The sequence below is a fragment of the Poecilia reticulata genome, chromosome 23, assembly GCF_904066995.2.
Source record: "Poecilia reticulata chromosome 23, P_reticulata-male-v2, whole genome shotgun sequence".
Taxonomy (NCBI): domain Eukaryota; kingdom Metazoa; phylum Chordata; class Actinopteri; order Cyprinodontiformes; family Poeciliidae; genus Poecilia; species Poecilia reticulata.
The window spans coordinates 13,694,566-13,719,910 of record NC_088852.1 but is presented as its reverse complement, the minus strand read 5'-3'; the positions used below and the strand labels follow the sequence as shown (position 1 = coordinate 13,719,910).

The window sequence follows — 25,345 nt, the reverse complement described above, 5'->3', positions numbered from 1 at the left end:
TATTAGCTAGATCACTTTCTCCATCTTATCACCCTCCAGTTGAGAGAGCAGCAGATCCGTATGGAAGTGCTGCTGAGGGAGCAGCTGTTGGCGTCGCTGGGCTTCCAGCAGGTCCGCGTCAGCGACGGGGAGTGGCACCACTTGCTGGTCGAACTGAAAAGCATTAAAGATGGCAAAGAGATTAAATACATGGCGACTGTTTCCTTGGATTACGGCATGTACCAGGTACAAGGTTTGCTTCTAGAGTTGAGATTTCTTTGGAGGAAGAAGTTCTCATCTTCCTGTTTGTGTTTCTAAGCAGAAGTCTGTGGAGATCGGCAATGACCTCCCAGGTCTGAAGGTGCGGACTCTTCACGTTGGAGGCCTGCCCGGAGAGGGAAATGTTGTTAACAAAGGATTCGTTGGCTGCATACAGGTGAGGGTGCGCCTGTTGAATGCGTCAGCAGATCTTAAGATCTGCAGAAGATCTTGTTTTTCTCCCGATCGTCTTCAAACGGATCTCTCTCCATCAGGGTGTCCGGGCGGGGGAGACGGCCACCAATGTGGCCAACGTGAACATGGCTCAGGGCCTGAAAATCCACGTGGAGGACGGTTGTGATCTGGCGGACCCTTGCGACTCCAACATCTGCCCTAGAAACAGCCACTGCAGCGACGACTGGAGCACACACACCTGCGTCTGTGACCCAGGTAGTCCACAAATGTCAATTCTGAGCCCAACGATGGACTTTGAAGAAAGGCAAATGGGGCGTACTTCTGCCAGATCTTGAAAAGATTGTCAGATCTGGAGTTGCTTTTGTAAAATCCCGCGATGACTTTGTCAGATCTCGAGTTACCTTCAGTGTCCCTTCTGGGGCCAGGTATGTAAAAGCACATATACTCAGATTCATCTCCTATTTCTTGTTGATGGTCTGCCTTCTAGGTTACTTTGGTAAGGAATGCGTGGACGCTTGTCAGCTCAATCCCTGTGAGCACATCTCCAGTTGCGTCCGCAAGCCCAGTTCGTCCCACGGGTACACCTGCGAATGTGGACAGAACTACTACGGCCAGTACTGCGAAAACAAGTAAGCTTTTATCCTCATGTCCCCCCCCAAAAAAGTCAGGAAGTATTTCAAAGTTCAGTCTCTGAATCCAGACTCCCATGAAGCTCCCTTATCTTCTTTTGCTGTTACGCTCTTGGTCTACTTGTAATGTTTTGATGAAAGAGTTGACGTGAAGTAGCCGGCCCGGATCAGACGGCACTCATTTCCTTCTGGAACCTTGGCCCAGCCGACACGCATCACTTCCTGTCTAAAGCAGGATGTGGGATTCCCGCCCCCACCCCGTGTTTGCTCCACTGATCCTCTGCAGGTGTTTAGTCTCTGCTGCCCTCATACTGCCACTTGTCCCCCATCAAGATCATATAACAGTGATAACACTTGTTAAGTGGGGAGGAAGTTTACTCTGAAATAACATGTTTTGAGATAAATTGAGTAGATAATCAGACGATTGATGTTTTCCCTTTGACCTTGACGGATGTCTTTTAAAAAAGAAGAACTGGTTTTGGTGTCTTAATTGATTTTGCACACTTGTCTAATTCTTTCACAACAGAGTGGAGAAGCCGTGTCCTCCGGGTTGGTGGGGCAGCCCAGTGTGTGGGCCCTGTGACTGTGATACAAGCAAAGGATTTTATAAAGACTGCAACAAAACCACTGGAGAGTGTCGCTGCAAGGTACACACACGCACACGCGCACACCTTTACAAGTTGTTCATGATGTGTGTCTGCTTTTCTTTTATGGATGTTTTGGTTTCATTTAAAGATCACAAGACTAGAATCTATCTTGCGAGATGAAAGAAAAGGAGAAAGACTGGTTCAGCTGATAAAGTTGTGCCTGAAATGCCAAAAGGCAACAGCTGTGACTTTAGAGAAGCAACTGATGAGTTTGAGCAAATTTTATTTTTTGTTCATTTCAATTTATTTTTTATTTTATTCACTCAATAACTTAATAAAGAAATCATGAATGAAAGAAGTATAACCTTGTATCTGAACTCACTATATCTGAACTGACTATTACAGACGTATTTCAAAAGCATAAAAAGACATAAAAAAAAACAAAAAAACATCCATGTCATCTGTAGCTGTCATATCTGTGTGTATTATTTTTACCATTTACTGCCATTCGGTCTTCCTTTAGCTAGTGGCAGCTGCTAGTTTTAGCTGCTAGCGTTAGCTGCTGAGCTCCTCCAACTGTGGCATCGTCACCATCGGATGTGACGGGACCAAAACTCCAACCTAGATTTTACAGGACTTGGTTAGCATTTTAAATGGAAACGTTTATGACTAGAAAGGCTAACAGTTAGGAGAAAACCAATTAACTCTTAGGGAAAAATGTCTGCTAGCGTGTCGTAGACTTCTGGAATAATGTCCTTCGAACAGAGATCAAGACGTTTGGTCACAAAAAAACGTCAGATTGCAAATATCTACTTTCCCTCAGTTGTCATTGTCAGTTCCGTTTTACCATTTCTCTTTCCTCCAGGACAACTACTATCGTCCTGAGGGCGAGGACACCTGCTACCCCTGTGACTGTTTCCCCATCGGCTCCGAGTCTCGAACCTGCGACCCGGTCACCGGCCAGTGCCCCTGCAAGGGAGGCGTCATCGGCAATCAGTGCAACCGCTGCGATAACCCCTTTGCTGAAGTGACGCCCACTGGATGTGAAGGTAGATGAAAGTTTTTTTTTTTTTTTTTACCTAATAGTAAACATAAAACATCAGGTCTGGCTCTTCAAATCGAGCATGAGATGTTCGTGGTTCACAAAGCTGGCCTGGATGAATCACTGAAGTGTCCCGATGGAAACAAACGCTGCCACTCACATCCGCCGGTGCTGCAGTCGAGCTAACTTTGCGTCTTTGTCACCGAGCAGTGAAGCAGAAGAGGCAAGTCTGGCCATTGGGCTGACTTGGCAGCAGCACTGCGCATACACAATACAGTACAGATGAATGGAAAACAAAAAACAAATGTCACAGTCTGACCTAACATGAAGTTTTTTGGAGCTGGTGGGACATGCTCAGACTTTTTAACACATGCTGTGGTTCTCTTTTTAAAAATGATCTCTTACTGAAACAAGATTCTGATCTAGTGATGATATTAAAGAACAAATAAAGCCTAATGTTTGTTTTTCTTCTGGTCTGGCTGTCACAGAGATGTGTCCACCCTTGACTTGCCGTACGTCGATCTGTCATCTGTACCTCGTGGCCTCGCAGAGATGAATTTTGCTGTCAGGGTTACTGCTGCGTTCACTCGTAACAAACTGTTTCTTAGCTGACAGGAAGCAGAGATTCAAATCTGAGCATCCCACATTATACGCAGTACGGAAAGTGCTCAAACTCTTTTAAATTTTGTATTATAACCATAAATTCAGAAGTCAGCGTGCCCAACAAGCTTCCACATTCCAGACATTTTTTGTTCTTAACTCAGATTTGATGCAACATGTAATCATGTATCAGAGCTGACCTTAAAGTCTGTCACCATGTCATGTTGAAAGGAAATGCCTTTGAAAAATATATGTGGCGGCTCAACATTGTAAATATTGGTCGCGCCTTAAATAACTCGTGCTTTCTTTACAGTTGTGTATGAAGGCTGCCCAAAGGCGTTTGACGCTGGCATCTGGTGGCCAAAGACCAAATTCGGACGCCCTGCTGCCATGGGGTGCCCCAAAGGATCCAGTGGTGTGTAACTTAATAAGAACTTTTAAAAGTGTTCTCAAGGGACATTAACTCAGAACGCTACAAAAGTAAGATGGGAAACAACGTAATAATATATTAAGTATTAGTTATAGTGTTTTCTATAACAGTCTCAATAAGCCTTGATATTGCTAACCGAGCTCTATGCCTTTAAGAGTACGGTGAAATGTTTGATATAGACTGGAAACGTTAGAATATGCAGAGAAGGAACAATTGATGTTGATAAATGCCGCTTATCAAGCTGTAGCACTAACTAACTGTGTAAGCGAAGCACAAAGACATGAGAAATGACTCAAGACTTCATAGCCTTGACATAGGCTGTATAAATATAAATGAATCACAGCTACCTCAAAGTGGAGATTTCAATTTATCTCGTGTCAGTTAAACCGTGTGTGCAGCTGTTCTTTTGTTAGTCTTTTTAAGGCACGTAAGCACACCTACACGATATACAAAACACAGTAATAAGGATCTTTTATTAATCCGTTAATCCGGCAGAGCTTTCACGCCAGGGAGTCATGTACAGGTTTGCTCCTTAAGACTCCTGGAAAAACACCAGGTACTCTAGAACTGCTTCACTGTTTTTCACTCTATTGTTAGAGAGACTTAGTTATGTTGAATATGTTGTGTTTTGTCTTTGCAACATTTGAAGAGACAGCTCAATATAAATGAAAGCTGAGTTTTTTTTATCTGATTTTTTTTTTTTTTTTTTTCAGGTACTGCAATTCGCCACTGCAGCGACGAGAAGGGCTGGTTGTCTCCTGAACTTTTCAACTGCACCACAGCAACTTTCTCCAATTTGAAGAAAATGGTGAGTGCTACTCCCAGACGAAACAAAAAGTTTAAAACTCAAGTTTTTGAGTGTATTTCACGCGCCTACTTTTCCAGAACGAGGAGCTGCGCCGCAACAGCTCCCGGATGAACAGCGAACAGTCCAAGACCATCGTGCGCTTGCTGCACAGCGCCACGAACAGGAAGTCGCACTTCTACGGCAACGACGTCAAGATGGCTTCCCAGCTGCTGAACCACGTGCTGAAGTACGAGAGCCAGCAGTCCGGCTTCGATCTGACCGCCATGAAGGACGCAGAGTTCAACGAGGTGCAAAAGAGAAGAGTCTTCTTGTTTTGTTGTCGTCTATGTAGCCTTCTGTTAAACATTTCTGAGAATTTATTCAAATATAAAACTTGGAGCTAATTAAGATCTAGGAATGAGCCTCCATATTAAATTAACCTGCCGCCGGAGGTTCATTTAATGTGTGTCGGTGTTGGGAAGAATTCATAAAACACACACTTCCCAGTCTTCCAGGACTTTTGGAAGAAACAGATCCTTCACTGTAGTTAACAGCTGACATGGTGTTTTTTTAAATATACCTTTCTGTCACACCAAATGCAATTTTTTGGTTGCTAGAAGGCATAAACTCAATGTAATCTGACAACATATGGGAATAATATTCAATGAAAACAGTGGCGGTTTTTGCATTAATGACACTCTGGGCGAGCCCCTTTATCCAATCAAAACGCGTTGATTCTGGTACTGAGTATGTGTCAAACTCGAGGGCCGTAACTCTTTACAAGGCAAAACTAAACTCAAGACGCATAAATAGAACCTGGAAGACAACAGTGGTATGCTTAAATATTATTTCATTAATCAAATCAAAGCATTTCTTATGCTACCAAATTACATCAGTGTGAAAAGATGTTCGGCATTAAGTTTAAAAAGTGCTCATCGGATGCAGAGACATCTATTTATTTAGATTTTAGAAGTTTAGAACACATTCCTTATTGACTGTATATGTAAGTAAGTAATTGAAAAGTTCTTCAGTGTGCCTCTGTCAGATTGTGTTTCCCCCTTGTGTTGCCCATTTGGCCAGTCTCCAACTCAAATTTTTAGGCAAGTTGCTGTTTCCTTGAAGCCTTTTCCCCGAGTTATGGAGCTGCACGCACGCACACGCACACACACACACACGCCGAACTTACTTGAATGTCCAGCTCTGTCTTATTGTTTTTCTTTTTTGTTTTTGGTTTTGTTCAGAACTTGGTGCGAGCTGGCAGTGCCATTCTGGACCCCGGCACCAAAGACCACTGGGAGCAAATCCAGAGGACAGAAGGCGGCACCGCACACCTGCTTCGCAACTTTGAGGACTATGCCAACACGTTGGCCCAAAACGTCAGGAAGACCTACCTCAAACCCTTCACCATTGTCACTGAAAACATGAGTGAGTGCTGGAACCCTGTTCAGATTGTATACATGTATGCACACCCGTCATGCTTTCTTAATCTCGGCTTATTTTCCTATCCGTTCTCCTCTTTTTTTCTGCTCCACAGTCTTAACTGTGGACTACTTGGATGTGTCAGACCCAGAGAAGGCAACATTACCTCGCTTTAAGGACATCCAAGAGTCCTACCCCAGAGAACTCGGGTCTTCTGTCCACTTTCCACTTTTTAACTTGCGAGATCGTGTCCACAAAGGTAATCGTGTCGTCTAAATCAGAACCGCTCCTGCACTTTTATTGTAATTCTGATCTTTCAGCCCTCTTCTTTCGCACGCAGAGGAGCCAACTCCAGAACCTCCGACCCAGACCGACCATCCTGAGGAAGAGGAACACACGATGTCTGACAGAAAACGGCGCCACCTTGAGCCGCCTGCACCTAAGCCGGTTGCCGTGGTCATAGTGTACAAGTCGCTGGGCCAGCTCCTCCCGGAAAGATACGATTCTGACAGGAGGATTCTGAGGTACAGTTTGTAAAACCTAGAGGAAAAAAACATGATTTCACCTGAGTCTGACTCAAGCTAAATGTTTGTGAGGGTTATATCTAAAACACAATGTCAAAGAAAATATTCATGGTGAACCAAAGTTCTCAGATTATCTTCAGATAGAAAATAAATGTATAGATGAAATTCTAAACGTCGCGTGGTGATTAGCATAGCAAGCCGTACTAAAACATCCTTCTCCTTCTGTATTAGTTAAGAATTGGCTCAACTCTGAAGTTGTTGATGGTCAAAATTGTTGCCAACAATTTTCTAATACAAAGAGGTTAAAAAAAGCAACTTTCTGCATTGTCTTTCTGTTGTTAACTGAAGCTACGACTAATTTTACAAACGTTTCCAAGATAGCTAGAAATGACATATAATCCCGCTTTTCACAACAGCCATTACTGAAATCTATTCATAACTCAGTGACAACATCCACACCAAAGAATGTTGTTAGCTTGACCTGGTGCTGCTGGGGTACAGTGCATTTACTGGTAGGAAAGCCTGGAGTTTTGAGCGGATAACTCAATGCACACCAACTACAACAGTAGTAGTAGTTGTCTAAAGAAGAAAAAAACTGCAAAAACACCAACAGTTTCAATAATACTTGTAACTATGCCGTTCCTTTAAGGCTCCCCAACCGTCCAGTGATCAACACAGCAATCGTGAGCGCCACCGTCCACAGCGAGGGTCCACCCCTTCCTCCAATCCTGGACCCTCCCATCACCTTGGAGTACACCCTACTGGAAACGGAGGAGCGGACCAAACCCGTCTGTGTTTTCTGGGACCACTCCTCCTCTTCGTGAGTTACACCCGCATATCACTGTCGAGTGGCTGAAATGTTCCGAACAGTTTTCACATAAAATTTGTTTGTCGATACTTTTAGAAACGGAAACAAAGGCGGTTGGTCCTCCAGAGGCTGCGAAGTGCTCAACCGGAACAACAGCCACATCAGCTGCCAGTGCAACCACATGACCAGCTTCGCCGTGCTGATGGACATTTCGAAGAGAGAGGTAGAGTCTCGAAGTTTCATCCCAACCACGCAGCTCGACACGTTTCCACCGCTCGACCTGACGTCTTTGAATTCTCCTCCAACCGCAGCACGGCGATGTCCTCCCGCTGAAGATCGTCACTTACGCCACGGTGTCCGTCTCTCTGTTCCTCCTCCTCCTCACCTTCGTCCTGTTGTGCCTCCTGCACCGGCTGCGCTCCAACCTGCACGCCATCCACAGGAACCTGGTGGCGACGCTCTTCTTCTGCGAGCTGGTCTTCCTACTCGGCATCAATCAGACGGACAACATGGTCAGTAAAGTTTCGTTTTACACGTACTACAGCCTTTGAAGGTTCTCAGACTCTGTTGCCTTATAACCACTGATGTCAATGGATTTTATTGGGATACGATGGGAAATTGTGCGTGTTTGTGATTGCGAATTAGACTATTTAGGCAACCTCTGACGGCCATTCCACATATTGATTTAAGGGCATCATTTATTATGCATTCACACACACATTTATGCACAGCTGAGCATTGAGGAGGTGTCTTTCAAGTCAAGCACATACACACACACCAGTGGGTGTGGGCATGCTGGAACCTGTCTGCAAAGGCCTTAGGGTGGTAGGTCCTGGCAAAGATTTCCCAAAAAATCCTTTTGGTTTTAACTGGATACATGTTTTGCATGTCTACAGTGCAGAAATACAAGTACTGAGTCATTCTGGTGTTAAATGCAAGCAGTTGTGGGGTTAGAAAATCTGGGTTTGCATCAAAGGACAGGCTTAAAGGAATAATGTGCATTGCTCTCCACACTTGTGTGGGAGAATCTAGGCAACTTCATTTGAGTACATTCATCATCATACATCGTGTTTGAACTATCTTCTTAACTCCCTTCGTCAGGATTTCTGTAGTCTGTTGAATCATGTCTGTGTTGATTTGGCCAAATGTTTCAAATTGTTATCCTGCCTACAGATCCCATGATAAATCATTTTCAGTTTTCTGGTAGAGCCTGCCAGATTTTCATTAAATCTTCTTGTATTTCAAAGAGTCACACAGGCCACACAGTCCAACAAGGTTCCTAGTCCCACATTGTCACAGATCCTCCACAGTACTTAACATTGGGTATAAGGTGATTTCCCATGTAATTATTCTTCATTCTCTAGGCCAAGCTGGTGTGGTTGTTGTTGAAACCCACAATCAAAGCGTACATGCAAAACTGAGGACATTTACGTCTGTGATTGTAGGACAAATGAGCCGTTTCTTGGCAATCAGTTGGCAAATATGGAGGAATTCTTTCTGCCTTAATCCAAGAGTACACATTTTCAGTCTGAAAGCAGGATTTCATGTCTGTTGTTCTCAAAACTTTGAATACTTTTGCTTACATTTTTATTTTGAAAGCAGGACAGAGCAGAGAGTCCGAGCAGAGACTAAGTGTGAGTGCGAGGAGAAGTTTTGAGTACAAGAGTTGCACGTTTTGAGAAGAAAGGCATGAAGTCCTGCTTTCAAAATGAAAATGTGTGCTCTTGGGTTATGGGAGAAAAAATCCTCCATAGGCAAACAGCTGTATCCAGTGGTGGTTTGGTGACACCAAGTTTCCAAACAATGAACTTAGATGGATTTTTAGCTCCCTTACCATTCTGGTTATGGCTGCAAGGCAAGATAAGCTTGGGTCCTTGTCTACTCTTTTTTTTTTTATTGTCTTGTCTTTTCCTTTTTGAAAAGTGGCATGGAGAAACCTTCAATAAACTCTGAAAAAGTAAAAATAAGTTTTCTTTTAAGCTTTGCCACAGTGAAACAAATTTGGCTAGTCTGGCTAAATCGGATGCCTAAAATCTTATCATTTGGCGTCACACTTAATCCTTTATCATTGGTTACCGTTTCAAATGCGTCAGATATTTCCAATGGCATCGACAATTGCCAAAACATGGAGAATATTTGCCATTTTGAGAAACATCATTCTGAATGGCAAAATATGCTCTTCTCATATGACGATTATTCTGACTGATTTTTTTTATTCTTTGCGTAGCACTTTCAGCTCTAGAAGCCATAAAGCTTATCCACCTCTGCAGACTAATGCAGCAGGATCAACAATTACACATATAGTTAAAGCCACTGGATTAACTAAACACATAATTCTTTTCTAAAATTCCCCAAGTTTTTTTGTTTGGTTTTGACAGGTTTTTGAGTTTACATGTTATCTCCACCATTTTGGAATTCAGCTAAAAACTTAGAAACTTTCATCTCTCCATTTTTCACATTTAGTGGAAGTCATGCTTGTTGTGCATGAGCACACAGATCTGACCATTGGAATGCTGTCAGTTCGTGCCCGAGGCTGTGTGCTGCAAAATTTATAGATCTGTCAGAGCAGCTTTTTTTCTTTCTTTCTCTCTGATCTCTGCACACTCGTCCAGCTAAACTATATGGCAACTGCTTGGATATTCACTGACGTACCGCATTCCTGTAACGTGGCAACAGATGATTAAGTTGGGAGTAAAAATAAAAGAAGAAATGGAGAGACAACCTAGTTGCAGAGGAGCAAATCCAGATCATTTTAGGGATATTTGTAATGATCCTGGATCCAATTTGGTGAGATGTCAAAGGCTGGAATTAGGATTTGGAAGTTATTAAGATAGAATTAAGATAGAATATTACAAAGTTGATGCAAAGTTTGAAGAATGTCTTTACTAACTCTCCCTTTCTGTTGGGTTTTTCTTTTTTGCCTGACCCCTTCTCCTGCCAGTTTGTGTGTACGGTGATAGCCATCCTCCTCCACTATTTCTACATGTGCACGTTCGCCTGGATGTTTGTGGAGGGACTGCACATCTACCGCATGCTGACCGAGCTGCGGAACATCAACCACGGCCACATGCGGTTCTACTACGCCATCGGCTGGGGCATACCGGCCATCATCACCGGTGAGAAACGAGGCCGATGGCTGCATTTAGAGGCAACGCCCTCAACAATTACTAGCTTCAATCGTGAAGATGTGTAAAACAGCCTTATAATCATTTCTTTGCTTATTCCAGCAGCACACTAAATCTTTCCTCTAAAATCTTCCTTCTTCTGTTGTTAGTTAAAATCTTGCACACTTTATTTTAACTAATATAACCAAGCATGTAATAAAATAATGTTAGTACTAGCTACAGGTTTTGGCAGTTGAGTCATGGGTTTAGCCAATTAGCTGCGTAGCATAGATTTTGTTGTTTCGTTGTTAGCATAGCGATATCTGCAGTGCTACATTATGTGAGAACTCACTGTAAATCTAAATCTCAGAACAATTCACCAAAAGCAATACCTAAAGGAGAACTTTACAAACGTTCTGATGTTTGAAAAATTATTCATTTGTCTGCGTGTGTGTGTGTGTGTAGGTTTGGCAGTCGGCCTCGATCCTCAAGGTTATGGAAATCCAGATTTCTGCTGGCTCTCTGTGCACGACACGCTCATCTGGAGCTTCGCAGGACCCATCTTTGTGGTTGTTCTCGTATGTCCACATCATCTCGTAGTTTCATCATGATAATAGCTCCTTTTATCAGACCTCTGGTAAAAGGAGCTATTTCATCACACAATGTATAAACGCACTGAAGTGAGTGCAGATTTTTCTGTTTTTAAGCTAAACCAAAAGATCAGCATCATCAGAGAATGTTTTCATTTCTCTTCCCTTGTTAAGGTTATTGATGATGTCTCAAAATGCACCCAGAATATGCATTTTAAATCTATAGTAAATTAAAAGAAAAATATTAACTTCTTTGTTTTTTTTTCTCTCGCTATTATTAAAGGTGAACATAGTGATCTTCATTTTAGCAGCGAAGGCTTCCTGTGGTCGCAGGCAGAAGGTTGTGGAGAAGTCAGGAGCTATGTAAGTGTCTCTGTCACATTCATATACCCACATGTCATAACATTCTTGTAACTCTACTATTTACTGATGTCAACTCAGTCCTGCGCTGCGCATGGCCTTCCTCCTCCTGCTGCTCATCAGCGCCACCTGGCTGCTCGGTCTCATGGCGGTCAACAGCGACGTAATGACTTTCCACTACCTGTTTGCCATCTTCAGCTGCTTGCAGGTAAAAACCCCATGTGGCGCCTTAATCCAAAAATGAATTCATAAACACATTCTTATTTAAAATGTATCTTCGTGATTAGCAACGGCCTTTTGTCATAGCCATATTTTTGCTTTTTCAACAGGGAGTCTTCATCTTCTTCTTCCATGTGATCTTCAACAAAGAGGCGAGAAAAAACCTCAAGAACGTCTTCACAGGTAAAAAGACGGTACAGGACGACTCCAGCACCACGAGGGCCTCCTTACTCACTGTAAGTGGATTTATTGTCGTTAAGAAATCTTGTAAAATCAGCAAAAAAAAAAATCTTAAAAATGAATTTACTTTTATTGTTTTTTCTCAGCGGTCTCTGAACTGCAACACATACGCAGAAGACGGGCCGCCGCTGTATCGCACAGCCATCGGCGAGTCCAACGTCTCCCTGGACAGTACGCTCAGGTCAGGCAAGAGCCGCAGCAGCAGCTACCTGGCTTATGCACTCAGGTACACGCCCACTGACTGCATGGCTGCTTTCACTAGAGTCCTGCATGAGCACTGCTTTTTTTTTTGTCCCTATTCCAGTTTTTGATGAAGCGTTCAATGTCTCACACTTACTAACACACACTAAGTCCTTCGCAGGCAGTTTGTCATTTATTCATGATTGTCTCCTTTTCCGTACTTCTATTTAGTCACATTTTCCTTACTGTTGAAGGTTTCTCTCTTTTTTTTCCGTTTCTCTCACTGTTATATGATGACACCTGCGTTGAATGACCATGCTGAGATTTGCTATTGCTATAAGATTGCTATAAGCTTGTGGCTTATTTCATTTCCACACACAAAGGACAGAATTTCCATTCTTAATAAAACATATTTGGCAAAAAATAAATAAATACACACACGCATACGACTGCATCTAGTTACTATTTTCGTAAATTATTGCCATTTGTGGTGCTTTCTTATTCCAAAAAGTTAACCTTAACTTGTCGCAAATGTTAGCATTCTTTATTACTGTTTTTGTTAGAGTCTGACAGTTTTGTAAAACTTACTTTCAAAGTAATGGTTTAATTTTCCAAATGTAGATGCTGCTCTGTGTGATTTGCATGGACAGAGGTGTTGTATCTCACAATAATTAAAAACTAAAATATTTATGTGGGTTTAGCATTAGTAGCATAGCCTTTTCTGATTCATGCTAGCTGTGCTGGTTTTACAATACAGCTAGCATGAATCGGCTGCTTTAATTTCCCATTCCCATTTGGAATGTGACGTGATGCAGGGAGAGCAGAAATTGGAAAAGCAACAGGGAGAAGAAACGGACTGTACCTACGTAGGTGGGAATGCGATGTAGACATTTCCATTTCCTCCCTGGAGCTGTTTGCAAGTCCTCAGCTGCTTCCAGAAGCTTCTCTCAGATCAGTCCCTCAGACAGCTCAGAGTCTCCGGTAGCAGATTTTCCCTCCAGCAAATTTCTCAATCCTGGAGCAAACGGCTGCAGCTAGCAAGAACAAAAAGAAAATAATGACTTTCTCTGACTCGTCGGCTTGTAATTTACGATCAACAGGTGATGGAATCTAACCCTAATTTATGTTTTTGGCTCAAACCGGTTACTTAGCGTAAAAATAGCGCCAGTCGTGGTTTAGGAGTTACCCATAAATCCTCCGTCGGTGGCAGTATTTTATTTCTACGAATGTTTAAGGTGGCAGCATATTTACTTTCACCTGACCCGGGGACTCTTTAACGACTTCTTCATTTTAGCTCTGTCAAAGCAAACAACAGGGGCAGATGTTTTGTAATGAGAGACGTCTGATGCCTCAGCCCTTGAACGCTAGTTGACGACAACTACAAGTCGAGGCTCGAATTAACTTCCAATAACGCTGTACTTCCCCTCTCTCCTCCCCTGCTGTTACCTCCTGCCTCGTCTGCCTTCCTTATCCATCTGGATCCTCATAGGGAAGAGTCGGGTCAGAAGCCCAGCTCCTCAGGAACAGCTAAAGGACACACAGATCTGGATGGACCTCTCTTCCACCGAAATGGCACCAAAGGAGACGGTGAGAGGGATTTATTTATTTATGTTTTGGCACCTTTATCTCAGGATTTTAGTGAAAGAAGTTTGTCATATCCCTTCCTGCCTGGTTTCCCAGCAGACTCTGACTCAGACAGCGAGTTGTCTGTGGATGAGCACAGCTCCTCCTACGCCTCCTCCCACTCCTCTGACAGCGAAGACGACGATTTGGATGTCAAGCCTAAATGGAACAACGAGAGGCCCCTTCACAGCACTCCAAAAGGTACCCATCAGGCCGGTTCCAATGAAAGTTATCAAAATATCACATGGAACCAATAAAAAAAAAAAAAATTTAAAACAGAAATGTGGAGGGACAAAGTGGAACAACTAAACAGGATAGTTTGAATCTCCTCAGGAACTGAATGTTGGCAGTATTTGTAAACCATATCTATCAAAAATGAACAAAAACATTAACTATATCTATTTGTTTATCAATCTTAATGAATTGCACTTTTTTGTTTTAAATTACTGATGTGTGTATTAGCTTTATGAGGATTTTCTAATGTAACATCAAACATCCTAAAATAATGGCCTAAGTAATTTTTGTCAAAAGTAACTACGAAAATGAATTTGCCTAATTGAAACAGGTCAATTTTGAAAGAAATTCACATTGAGGCGAATTTTTCAGCACTAACGAAATTAGTGTGTTTCCAAAACTGCAATGGAAAACGTTTTTCACAGCCAGATGTTACTAATGGCAGAAAAGAAGATGATGATGACAGGAAGTCGTAGGAGGATTGTGAAATTATGTTTGTTTTTGTTTTTTTGTCGACAATAGCAGAACAGTTTTGCGCACATTTCCAGTGGAAATGCAGCTAGGGAGGTTCGAACGCCACAGAAAGCGGCTGAAACACCTTTTATAACTTTCAAAAAAGATGCAAAATTTACTTTTCTGAATAATAATCTTTCCTTATAAGTTTTGTCCGCACATAAATGATTATGACATCAAACTACAGCATCAAAAATGATCGAAATCTCAGTACAGAGAGAAAACATGCTAACATAGCATTTTAGCTAACAGATTTTTTTTTTTTGCTTGTTAAACTTAAGCTTTTTAAGAGTTACTTTAACTTGGCTTATTTTCTGCTCATCTCTTTTCATTCTTCTTAGGTGACTCTGTGTCCAACCACGTGAGACCTTACTGGCCAACCGATGGCACCACAGCCAGTGACAGCGAGGACCTGAGTGTGACAGACCGGCTCAGGGTGGAGACCAAGGTCAACGTGGAACTGCATCCGGAAAATAAACTCAACCACGTTGGTGAGAGTGAGAGGGAAGCTCCCCCGGAGAAAGACAAGCCGCCGCCCGGTAACGCCAAAGACGCGCCGCCTCCCAGCCAACCCATCAGCAACAGCAACCACCAGCCAGAGCAGAGGAAAGGTAAGGGAAGGAACTGACCTGTAGACGGTTTGACCTGAAACCCCTCTAACCCCATCACTCCTCCTGGTCAGGCATCTTAAAGAACAAAATCAGCTACCCTCCTCCGCTGACGGACAAGAATATGAAGAATCGTCTAAGGGAGAAGCTGAGCGACTACAACTCCCTAACCATCACCTCTCCTCCGCCCATCAACAACAACCACACATCCGCCCCGCCTCCGTCGTCCGTCAACATCATAAGCCCTATGTCCAGGCCGTCGTCGCAGGCCTCCACCGACGGAGGGGGTCGCCTCGGCAACCACGACCACGGCTCTCTGGTGAAACCGCCCGTCGCACCCCGTCCTCAGATTACCGTCGCGCCGCCACCGGGGGGCGTCTACCGGGAGACCAACGGCGGAGTGGCAATGCACTTAAAGTCGGGGACGGTGAACGGAGGAAATGACTCCGACTCAGAGTAAGAAAAGATGTCGGGCATGTAGCAACATGGTTGGACGTTGGCCTCTTTGCACGAGTTACAAGGCATAAGTAGTAGTAGTAATTATGAAGTTGACTCATTCATTAAACTTAGGGAATGAATGATCCTGTAAAAGGTTTCTAATGGAAGAGCTTGCCATTTGCCTGAGCGTAATTTGCCTTTTGTTAGATAAGAGAGAAAACGTTCATTGCAGCACCTTGTTTACATAACCCTGACATTTTCACGTGATGGTATTACAACCACAAGCTTTATTTTCTTGGGGATTTTATGAGATGGACCAACAGAAGGTTGCACATAATCATGATCAAAAAAGTAGTGGACACAGCAAACAAGAGTGCATTCACTGCAGCCGTGTTTAGTCCACTGTAATTGAACTGTAGCTCATTTGCCTAGAAAGTTCAATGTGATTAGAAAGTTCAGTGTGATTGGGGATTTGGACCAAAAAAGCGAACTCTGGTCCGCCTAAAAACCAAGGTATTGGTTCAGCTGAAGTGAACTCGGCCGCTTGCTGTGGTTTCAATGCAAATATGAATGCAAGCGGACCAGAGTCCAAGAAGCGGACTACAGTGCAGGGAATTCTAGGTAAATACAACCAAAATAAACGCGCAAGTGAGAAATGGCTCGTGTTTTTTTACAAAAGACAAATCCTACATCTGTTAAAATCCGATGCCACTCCATTTTTGTTCACTTTTTGTGAAGATGGAAGTTGCACTCATGACTTCTGAGGTTTTCATGTTGTTTCCTCCAGTGTTTCTTGGTGCAGCGCCACCACAGGCGAGAGGGTGAACAGGTTTTTGAGAAGGGTTGAATGTTTCGACACAGAGCAGTGTGAAAGCGACCCGCACCTGCTGAAAATGTAACAAATGTTGCAACTTTGTCCCACAATCAAACCGAGTGCACCAGACTGCGAGTTAGAAAACAAACACGGGTTATACCGTAAAACCATGACGATGGTCATGTTCAAACAAACAACATTGTCATGTCGTCATGTCAAACAACATCGTCATGTTCCTTCCCCTTCACAGTAACTCAGTACTTCATCTGTCACATGAAATCCCAGAAGAAGAAAAAACGTTGAAACTTGTGGTTGTAATCTAACAAAATGGCACCGTTTAGCATGAAATGACGCACCCATCCTGCTCAGCCGCTGCAACTCCTGCATCCCTGCATCCATTTTTACCTCGCATGTTCTCCTCTCTCTCCCTGCACACTTCCTCCCTGCATCCCTTCCCTCTTCCCCCACCAACCTTTTCCCTCCTTCACCAGTGGCAGTAACGAGACTTCAATCTGACCCGTCAGGCAATTCCAGACCAGCCCGCCCTTGTGAGAGGAGGAGCCAGTCAGTGGGGAAGAGAAGAAGATATGAAAGTGAGATGAACACGGAGGGGGTAGAACTTTGGTAAAGGTCCACACACCCCCTGTCATGTTTTAGCGAGCAGTATTAACGGCAGACTTTAGGACTACCTGAGACAAGGATGCGAGAACGAATAAAGGGAATGCTTCACCGGAGACACGTGTGCCAAAAACGACTAAAACGAAGGCCTTACGACGAGCTGAAGACTCTCCAGGACAGCTTCTAATATCTGCCTGAGAACGTCTGATAAATGATCTCAAGCTGGTACATGTGTAGTCCAAAAAGGATTTCAAAGACTGCAGCCTCTTCAAGCATCACTAACAGACAGCTGAGTCCAATGGCGGAGGACATGCGCACCAAGAACTGCTTTCATTTCAGCTCGGAGGTTTCTACAGAAACCTCTCGGTGCGGTGCATTTAGAGTGTAATTATTGTGTAGATATTGTTTTTTTAAGTGAAGAAGAAGAAATAATGTATTTTCTATTTCAGCTGAAGCAGAGAACAAGTTTGTAAACTAAAAAAAGAAAAAAAAAATGTCTTGAAAAATATTTTGAAGACTGTTTGATTGTGCCTTTATTTAGGACAGAGGCCTTATTCACTCACACCTTATAGGCTTTCATGGTGTAGTAAGATGTAGCCTGGCTGAGAAAGCAGTGGATAAATATTATTATTTTATTTTTTACAATGAAGCAGAAACCTGCCATCTGTTGGGACCTTCCCCGTTTGATCGATCGACGATACAAGCTCCTTGCTACCGAAGTTACCAGCCACAGTAACAAAACATCGTTAAGGATCCCGTAGCTTCAGGTTTTTGTCCGTTTCATTCCAAAAAAAGAAATCAAATCTTTTATATGCATCATCTTTAAAAAAAAAAAAAAAGTTTTCCCAGAACTAGCGGCCTTTATTTACATCAGATCCAACCATCCCAGCAAGGACTAGTAGTCTCCATATATGTGGCGGATGCTCTACCTCTACACCACGCACCGCCTCATATTCATCAACTTTTAAAAAATTGATATCCTTTTTTTTTTTTTTTCAAAATAAAGCGACCTAAATCTCGACGTATTTCGCAGCTAAAGCTAAACACTGGGGCGACGCATCCAGCCAGTTTACCGCTCGCCTTTTTGCAGCTCACACTCCCAATGTTTTACACTGCTGTTGTCCTTTTGCTTTTGTATGATCCGAAACACTGGAGATTGTTTTGTAAGATGATGTATATTTATTTTTTCATGTTTTTAAACACTGGAGGAAAAAAAAAAAAAGAAAAGAAAAGAAACAACAGATGATTGTGATTGTAAAATTAAAATCGTCCTTACCAATTTTTAACTTTCTTGTTCCTGCTTTCGTCTGTGGGGTGGAATGAAACATGGCGGCTGCGAAGAGTAAAAGAGGTAAGCATGAGCAAATTTTGGCGAGGAAGACCTTGACTGCCTTCATCTTTTTTTTTTTGCTTCAGATTTATTTATGCCTGGCTTGTATATAGACAAACAATATCTTTTTCTATGGGTTAGTTCAGCTCTGTAGTCATTCAGTCAAGCATTTTACAGTTTCCGTGTAAAGGTCTCGTCAAAGTTGGCTACATAAACTCTTGGACGGCTTACCCGTGGGTACTGCTTGCTAAATAATTGTGAGAGCAAGCTGAGTGAAACGTTAGACTGCAGAATCAAATTTCACCAGTCGGTTAGGAGGTTAGTTGTTCGGTCCTCATTTGTAGTGTCAAACACTGTAAGACGTGTTTGACACGACAAGAGCCACTTTGTCAAAATATGTGGCTCGATAAGCTGTAACGGCCTTAAAACTTGTTGGCAGTTTGCGCATAGTTAGGTAAGATTGACATTTTGTGATAATGTAATGTATCGACTTTCATAAACTTCCTTGACACCTGAGACACTGTATGAACGGCGTTGTTGCTCTCAGAGGCCCTTCAAACGGACACTGTTGTTTTTCTTTATCTCGGTCCTATCACGGTCAAACGAGCTAAATTATTCACGTGCGCCAGAGCTACTGATATCAACCTGGAGTGTGGTCCAGAGCACGACCGCACGAGGACGGTGGTTTACTGGTGCAATGCTGCCATCTGTTGGTAGAAAAATGCCTACAACTACAATGGCGTTACGGGATCTGTTGTAGTATTTCGTTTTTTTCTTCTTCTTTTGCACTTATGGGGTTTATTTGACAATTACCGTACAGAAAAACAAAAAATATAAAGACATGGAAATAGTTCTGAGTGGGAAGTGAACCGCTGACTGACATCCAAACTATTAGGTTCACTTCTTTTGCCAACGACAGCTGTAAAAGTTTTTGTTTGATAAGTGACATTTATAGGCTAAGACAATTGTAGACGTGTTTACTTAAACTCAATGTAATTAATTTAAAAAAAAAAAGTAAGGGTAAGTTTTAGACCAGAAAATCAATTATTCAATGTAGTGGTGATTAATGCAGAAGTACACCAATTGGTCAGAAACAATCAATTATAACCATTTTAAAAAAAAATCTCATTCTCCACTGACTCATTTTCCCACCTTGTGCTTGTGTTAACCTCCTTTCCAATGCCACCCTGGGCAACTGCCCGTATAGACCATATCAAATACTGTTGCTGTTTAAAAGATGTGCTTCAGCAAATTTCATCAACCGTCATGCAAACTTTTACCCTCCTTATCTAAATCTGGAAAGTCAGTAGTGAAGAAAACGTACAAAATAATGACTATATAACTAGGAAGTCCGTCTCTTGAGTGTTGGGCTATGAATATGTGTTGGCACCCGTGCGGAACTTGCTCATTATTGGCAGCAGGTGGGCGTTCCGCAGGCGGACAACAGCCTTGTGGCAAGTACCGATTTCCGTCTCAGAAAGGCATCAAGAATATTCTTTAATTAATCACCCTTCTGTTTAATATGGGAAATCATCAGTTTGGATTCTGGCCTATTTTGGTGGTGGTGTCACAAGGTGACACTAATTCAAAAATTGTTAGTTTTTGAATTAGGTGCTAAGAAAATCCTGTCAAGTTACTGTTCAAGAAAGGTCACTAATGCCAGAAAGATTAAAAGACAACAATGAGTTGTTATTAAGTGAAATTTGCCCATATGTTTTCTATCCCGTATGTTGGACGTATTTGCCAGAAGTTTTGAATCCGGGGGAACATTCACAGAAATAGAGCAAATAATTGTGATTTTTAGATAATATTATCTGCGAGGTTTTTAATTGATTTTCAATATACCATATAGCCATAAAAGAGAAGTCCAAAAATGTTAAAGCCACTTACCCAATTGTGCCAAATCTTTAGGCCGTGACAGTAGATTGTTCATCTAACGAAAGTACACCTATTCAAGATAGGGTTAGAAAAACTGATTACGTTTTGTAGAACCTAACAAAAGGTTGAGGTAGTTCCTTTGATTACTTCATTTCGAATAGGCAATGATCTGTAGAAATGTGATTATAGGTCTCCTATAGGGCGTGAACTGTTTCCCTTTCTATCAAACATCCAGTATCTATCATCCAGTCTTGTCAACGTGCAGACAAGCAGTTTTCAATGCTAGGTAGGATCTTGGTGAGAAACCCCTCACTTCTATGGACCTTCTTGTTAATTTTCAAACTTCAAACTGAGAACTTTTCAGCTTCTCAGCAAATGGAACCAAGTGAAATAATGGTAGATAGCTAATGGTTAAGAAAGGTTTCCTTTTTTTGTAGAAATCTTATGGAATAACCCCCAAAAATCTAAAGAAGTCCTAGCGTGATGTTTTCGCTCACCCTTTTTATTAAAAGGGCAACAGCAAATCTTGATTTGACATAAAAGTTTTAATTAAACCATTTCTACCTTGTTACAAGCCAAGATGGACTTCATCCAGACATTTTTTTTGGAGTGTCTCGCAGGTCTGCAATCCAGGAATGGTTGTACATCAACAAGCTGGCATGACGAGACGTGACTAATTTGGGTTCATCAAGTCAAAGTAGATGTAGTAGAACAGTGAGCCCAAATTTTGTTTCATCTTCAGCCAGTTGGGTGTCTCCTCTGACCTTTAAATTACCACTTCCCAATTCTGTCTGTCTGCCCAGACTTGTGCAACATGTGCAGTTTTGCTGGGAAAGTTAGCAGAAGTAGCTTTCAAAAAAATAGCAAAGCTCCAAAACAGGCCTAAAAAAAAAAGAAATCCACCCCTACAGTGTTGGTTTCGGCAACATATCGTGGATTTCTCGTCTTGTTATTTATACTTTTTAATCAAAAGCACATTTCAACATGTTAGCATTTTATCAACCATCTTATCAACGTGGGATTTTCGTCAGCACCCTCGTCATCCATCCACATTTTCATCTTCCTCCCAACTGTTCTATAATTGACTCTGGAGGCTCTGGCAGTTGCGCAAGACTTGCGTGGTTGTGCAACCTGCCAGAAAATGTGCTGGTTTTGGATTAAAAGGTTTATTATAGAGTTTGTAAATGAGCACAGAGGGAGGATTTGGGAAAACCTCAGCAGCAGCAGTAGTAGTTTCTCTCTCTCTGTGTGTGTTTGAACGAATAGAGGAAATCCAATCTAGATGCATCGGTCCCCTCGTTTGGTGCCCAAACCCGTTTGGTGTATTCACTGATCACGGATAGGATTGTAGCTGCTAATGATCTCCTGAAAAGCACAAAATCAGGCGGCATACAGTCGGATTTAGTCAGATTTTTAAAAAGTAACATGTTCAAACAAAGATGGTTTGGGTGATTATTTGGGGTTTTAACAAGGGTACATAACAAGAATTCATAACTGATTCCATAGGGAGTGAAATACTTAAGAGATGTCGGATGAGTTGTCTACGAAAAATAAATCCAAGATAATCTCAACTGAGTATTGGGAATTATCTTAGTGTTTATTGTCAAGACCATCTAATCTGACATCCTACATTCATTTCCAAACAAACAGAACAGATTGTTTTAGTAAAATGAAATATTTGGAAAATAATTAAACAAATACGCTTTGACCAGCTGTTCAGGTGTATTAGCAATGTTTGCCAACAACTGATGGTATCATCCAACACATGCTACTGTGCAATATAATTTCTGTTGCCCACATATTGGCAAGTAGTAGGCTGTCATACAGCAACAGCGTCTTCAGTCAGAGCCTTCCTCACAATTCATTTCTAGACAATTGCAGATCCTTCCTGTCCACAGCATCACCACTAACGACGACTCTTTGAAGATACGTGGAGGATATGGTTATGAGAAGATTTGATTTCCCTTTGGGATAGATGAAGTATTTTTTTATTTGAATTGAAACGAAGTGGAAAGTAATTGCACGGCACCGTGGAATATGAACGAACAACTCTTCTTCGGTCATATTGTCCAAAAGACATTTTTTTTAAGTCTTATGTTTTGTTCAAGCCAACTGAACAAACATAAGCCAACTGCAAGCATAAGCAATGCCACTAAATTCCTTTTAGAACGAGCATGCTGTTTCTTGGCAATCCTTCCAAACAAGATATTCTTTTCCAACATCTTTCTGACAGTACTGATATTCAGTATTTTCCACTTGGGTGAATAATATCTCCCACTGCAAAATATGGACTTTAACTTAATTGGAAATGATCATATAATCCTTTGAAAGTAGACGTATGGCAAAAAAAAAAAAAAAGAGAGACATTTCTGATGTCTTTCCTGTTTTGGCTCTGTGTTAATACACACATGTATGTTATAAACGACCAAACTCCAGCGACATGCATTGTCTTCTTTACAGGTTTAACTGCTTTTAGATCCTGAAAAAGACCAGATAACTCAAAATCCCAAAACAATGAAAAAAACATTTAAAATACGAAGAGCATACAAAATCCTCTATCGCTTTGCCTCTAAAATTTGTCTGTGCACAAATGTGGAGCTAATCTCAATGTGCACTATCTCTCCAGCTGTCAGCAGACCAAACACACACATGGAGCCATCTGTTTTACTGGTTTAAATGAAAACGTTAGCCGTGCCGAACATGAATGTTTGTTCTTTATGTGATGCGTAGGCTAGCTTTCAGTATGTTTAAAGTTTTAGAGCAGTCGCTGCAGGAGAACTGGGCGAAAACTCTAGATAGCACAGAGACTCGGGTGATCCTTACCGAGCTCATTGATAGTCTTACAGCAGACACAGGAAGCACTTGTGCTTACCTTCCCTTAATCTGTAGTCTCATCTCAGAGGTCAGGGGTCAGTTGACTACTGTTTCTCCTCCTCCGACTCGTCCCTCTGTCAAAGCACCGTGTCATGCTTGCTCGGTTGGCCTCAAAAACAGGTTAATTTATGCTTTTTCTAAGAACAACGGAGTAATTACATCAGCGGTAAGACATCTACCTTGGATTCTGCCGCATGAAGAACACACGGAAGATCACACAACGTGGCGTAACCAGCACGCAAAGGTTAGTATCGCAAAGAACACTGGCGGAAAAGGGAATTTGGCTACAATTATAGCCTGGATGTTGGCAAGGTTTGAATTTGGTTGTATAAAATAAGTGGAATGAAAGTGAGAATAAGTAGTTATGTAAAAGCACTGCTATTAGATTGCTGTAAGTAGACATAATTCATCTGGGCCAATTTGGTTTGAGGTTTTAAGAGAATAACTGGGTATTTATGTTGTACAGTCTTGAAAAGGGCATTTGAATTTTATACCAACTTGAAATTATGTTATTGAAAAAGCTCTCCACATTATTGTATTCTTCTAGTATACAACTTTAAACCTGTATATTTTGTATCATAGGCGTAGTATATATGTTGGATTAGTATTCATGTCGGTAAGAGGGACTACAGACAAAAACAAGGCTACTTGCGCTCAAGTAAATTTACATTTAATCCATTTGTTGGGTCCAGAGGTGGTTCTAACCTGTTTGGCGCCCTGGGTGCTTTCAGGGAAGAGGGATCATTATTACACAAAATGGAAAGTTTATAAAGAAAAGAAAACAAGAACTTTGTATTATAGCCAGAACAGGTTTGTACCCACCAGTATTTCTTCCAGGAATCTGTTTGATGGACCCACTTTCTCCGTTACTGTCCCACAAATCAAGTAAAGATTTCTTAAATCTTTAATCTTTCTAAGAGTCTATAAGTGTGCAATTGTTCTGACTAGTCTTTTTATCTTCTTTCCTTTTTACCCATTGTGTTTTTATGTTTGCCTCAGTCTAAGGTGGTTCTAATGCCAAATTATTAAAAATACTGTTCTTTATGTATTTATTGCTGTAAATACATAAATATGGATTCCTGAAGACTAAAAAGGGACTTGCCACCAAAAACATATCCTGGGATAATCATCATGGTAATTACGTGTTTTTTTTTAATGACTTACGAGTGTTTAATCGCAGTCCTCTGCTTAACCACCCGTTTTATGATTGAGCAAAATGACAGTAGCGACCACAAGGTGGTGCTAAAGACGGCTAACGTTGCTCACATCTTGTCGTCTCCGAAGCGCCCGTAAATAAGTCGCGGCCCCTTTAAGAAGACGGCAGTGACGATATTTCCTCGGCCCAGCTCCCCGCTTGTTTTTGTGATATCAACCAGAAGGAGCAGGGCACGGCAGTAAGTAAGCAGCGGGTCTTAACGGTGCTCCCCGCGCAGGAGAAGGGCGCAACTGGTATTTTTGAAAAAAAAAAAAAAAAAAATTGAAGTATTTCTTCCGTTTTAATGACCAGCCTGTCCGTCTAACTGCAACAAGCTGAGGAGGATACAGTCGTTTGGACGGTGCTGAACGGAGAGCGCGGCGGACATTGAAGGGATGGAGGGACCTAGAAAGCAGTCGTCGTCGTGAGGCTGAGAGACAGACGCTAATTTGGAGCAGCAGCAGGTGTACGGAAGGATAAAGGCAGAACCGGAGGGAATCTCAGTGTTCATGAAACTTTGCTACGATTTACGTGCTGGGTAAGGAAATATATTTTACCTCTGCGACACTACAGCCAATTTGCTTAAATATATATATATATATTTTTTTTTAAATGTAACTATATCCGAATGTTTGTGTTGTCGCCTCTTCTTCTGCGTCTTCAAAAATTAAAAACAATTCTTCCGTGCAGTCGGATAACAATAAACACAGTGAGCAATTAACTTCGGGCCTAACTTCAAAGTCGCGTTTAGTTCATTTGCCGCCTCAACAGCCAAAATATACAGATGTGACTTTCTTCCCAAACAGTGCAGGTATGTCGGATTAGCTAACGCCGTTAGCCGTAGCCTTCCAGGGACTACTTAACGGGTCCACCAGGCACAGGTCCAGGGGTCCATGGCGTGTTTAGCCTTCATTCGACGTGAAAGACAATACTGTCACTTAAACAGTTCCTGGCAAAAGTACCGTTACTCCTTTAGCAATCTGCCAGCATTGGAATTTATTGATAAAATGACACAACGTGGCTAATTATTCCTGTTGACGCTTTTATTTCGGAAGCCACCTGTGTGTTTAATTTCAGCGTAAATACAACTGTTCTGTGTGGTTGACGGAAAGCCTCAAAGTCCAGTTTTCCCTATATGTCATTCAGGGAGCTCTGAAAAGATGTGGAAGAATCACCTTGAATACACTGTGAAACATTGTGGTGGCAGCATCATGCCGTAGGGATGCTTTTCATCAGAAATAACAGGGGAAATAGCCAGATGTTAGAAGT

General features: G+C 41.9%; 2 protein-coding genes across 8 annotated transcripts in view; both read left to right on the top strand.

The window, feature by feature from the left end:
- The window catches only part of celsr1a (cadherin EGF LAG seven-pass G-type receptor 1a), an 83,899-nt gene extending 65,814 nt beyond the window's left edge, over nt 1–18,085 (top strand). For 2 of the 4 annotated variants that reach the window (XM_081603719.1, XM_081603722.1), the window contains 26 exons: nt 40–225; nt 302–415; nt 513–687; nt 920–1,061; nt 1,588–1,708; nt 2,514–2,697; nt 3,604–3,705; nt 4,434–4,528; nt 4,606–4,815; nt 5,749–5,932; nt 6,042–6,185; nt 6,267–6,450; nt 7,100–7,270; nt 7,355–7,481; nt 7,570–7,770; nt 10,200–10,374; nt 10,828–10,940; nt 11,236–11,315; nt 11,394–11,520; nt 11,642–11,767; nt 11,858–11,997; nt 13,441–13,538; nt 13,635–13,775; nt 14,663–14,932; nt 15,004–15,385; nt 16,706–18,085. In XM_081603719.1, coding sequence (XP_081459845.1) covers nt 40–225; nt 302–415; nt 513–687; nt 920–1,061; nt 1,588–1,708; nt 2,514–2,697; nt 3,604–3,705; nt 4,434–4,528; nt 4,606–4,815; nt 5,749–5,932; nt 6,042–6,185; nt 6,267–6,450; nt 7,100–7,270; nt 7,355–7,481; nt 7,570–7,770; nt 10,200–10,374; nt 10,828–10,940; nt 11,236–11,315; nt 11,394–11,520; nt 11,642–11,767; nt 11,858–11,997; nt 13,441–13,538; nt 13,635–13,775; nt 14,663–14,932; nt 15,004–15,385; nt 16,706–16,733 — 4,020 coding nt within the window. In that variant the 3' untranslated portion in view covers nt 16,734–18,085. Of the gene's footprint in view, nt 1–39; nt 226–301; nt 416–512; nt 688–919; nt 1,062–1,587; nt 1,709–2,513; nt 2,698–3,603; nt 3,706–4,433; nt 4,529–4,605; nt 4,816–5,748; nt 5,933–6,041; nt 6,186–6,266; nt 6,451–7,099; nt 7,271–7,354; nt 7,482–7,569; nt 7,771–10,199; nt 10,375–10,827; nt 10,941–11,235; nt 11,316–11,393; nt 11,521–11,641; nt 11,768–11,857; nt 11,998–13,440; nt 13,539–13,634; nt 13,776–14,662; nt 14,933–15,003; nt 15,386–16,672 lie in introns of all 4 variants that reach the window. The other 2 variants (XM_081603721.1, XM_081603720.1) reach the window with 2 other exon arrangements.
- A 5,470-nt stretch (nt 18,086–23,555) lies between these two features.
- The window catches only part of gramd4a (GRAM domain containing 4a), a 43,422-nt gene continuing 41,632 nt past the window's right edge, over nt 23,556–25,345 (top strand). Inside the window, exon 1 of one of the 4 annotated variants that reach the window (XM_081603921.1) lies at nt 23,556–24,614. In XM_081603921.1, coding sequence (XP_081460047.1) covers nt 24,586–24,614 — 29 coding nt within the window. In that variant the 5' untranslated portion in view covers nt 23,556–24,585. The remainder of the gene's footprint in view (nt 24,615–25,345) is intronic. The other 3 variants (XM_081603922.1, XM_017302908.2, XM_008401159.3) reach the window with 3 other exon arrangements.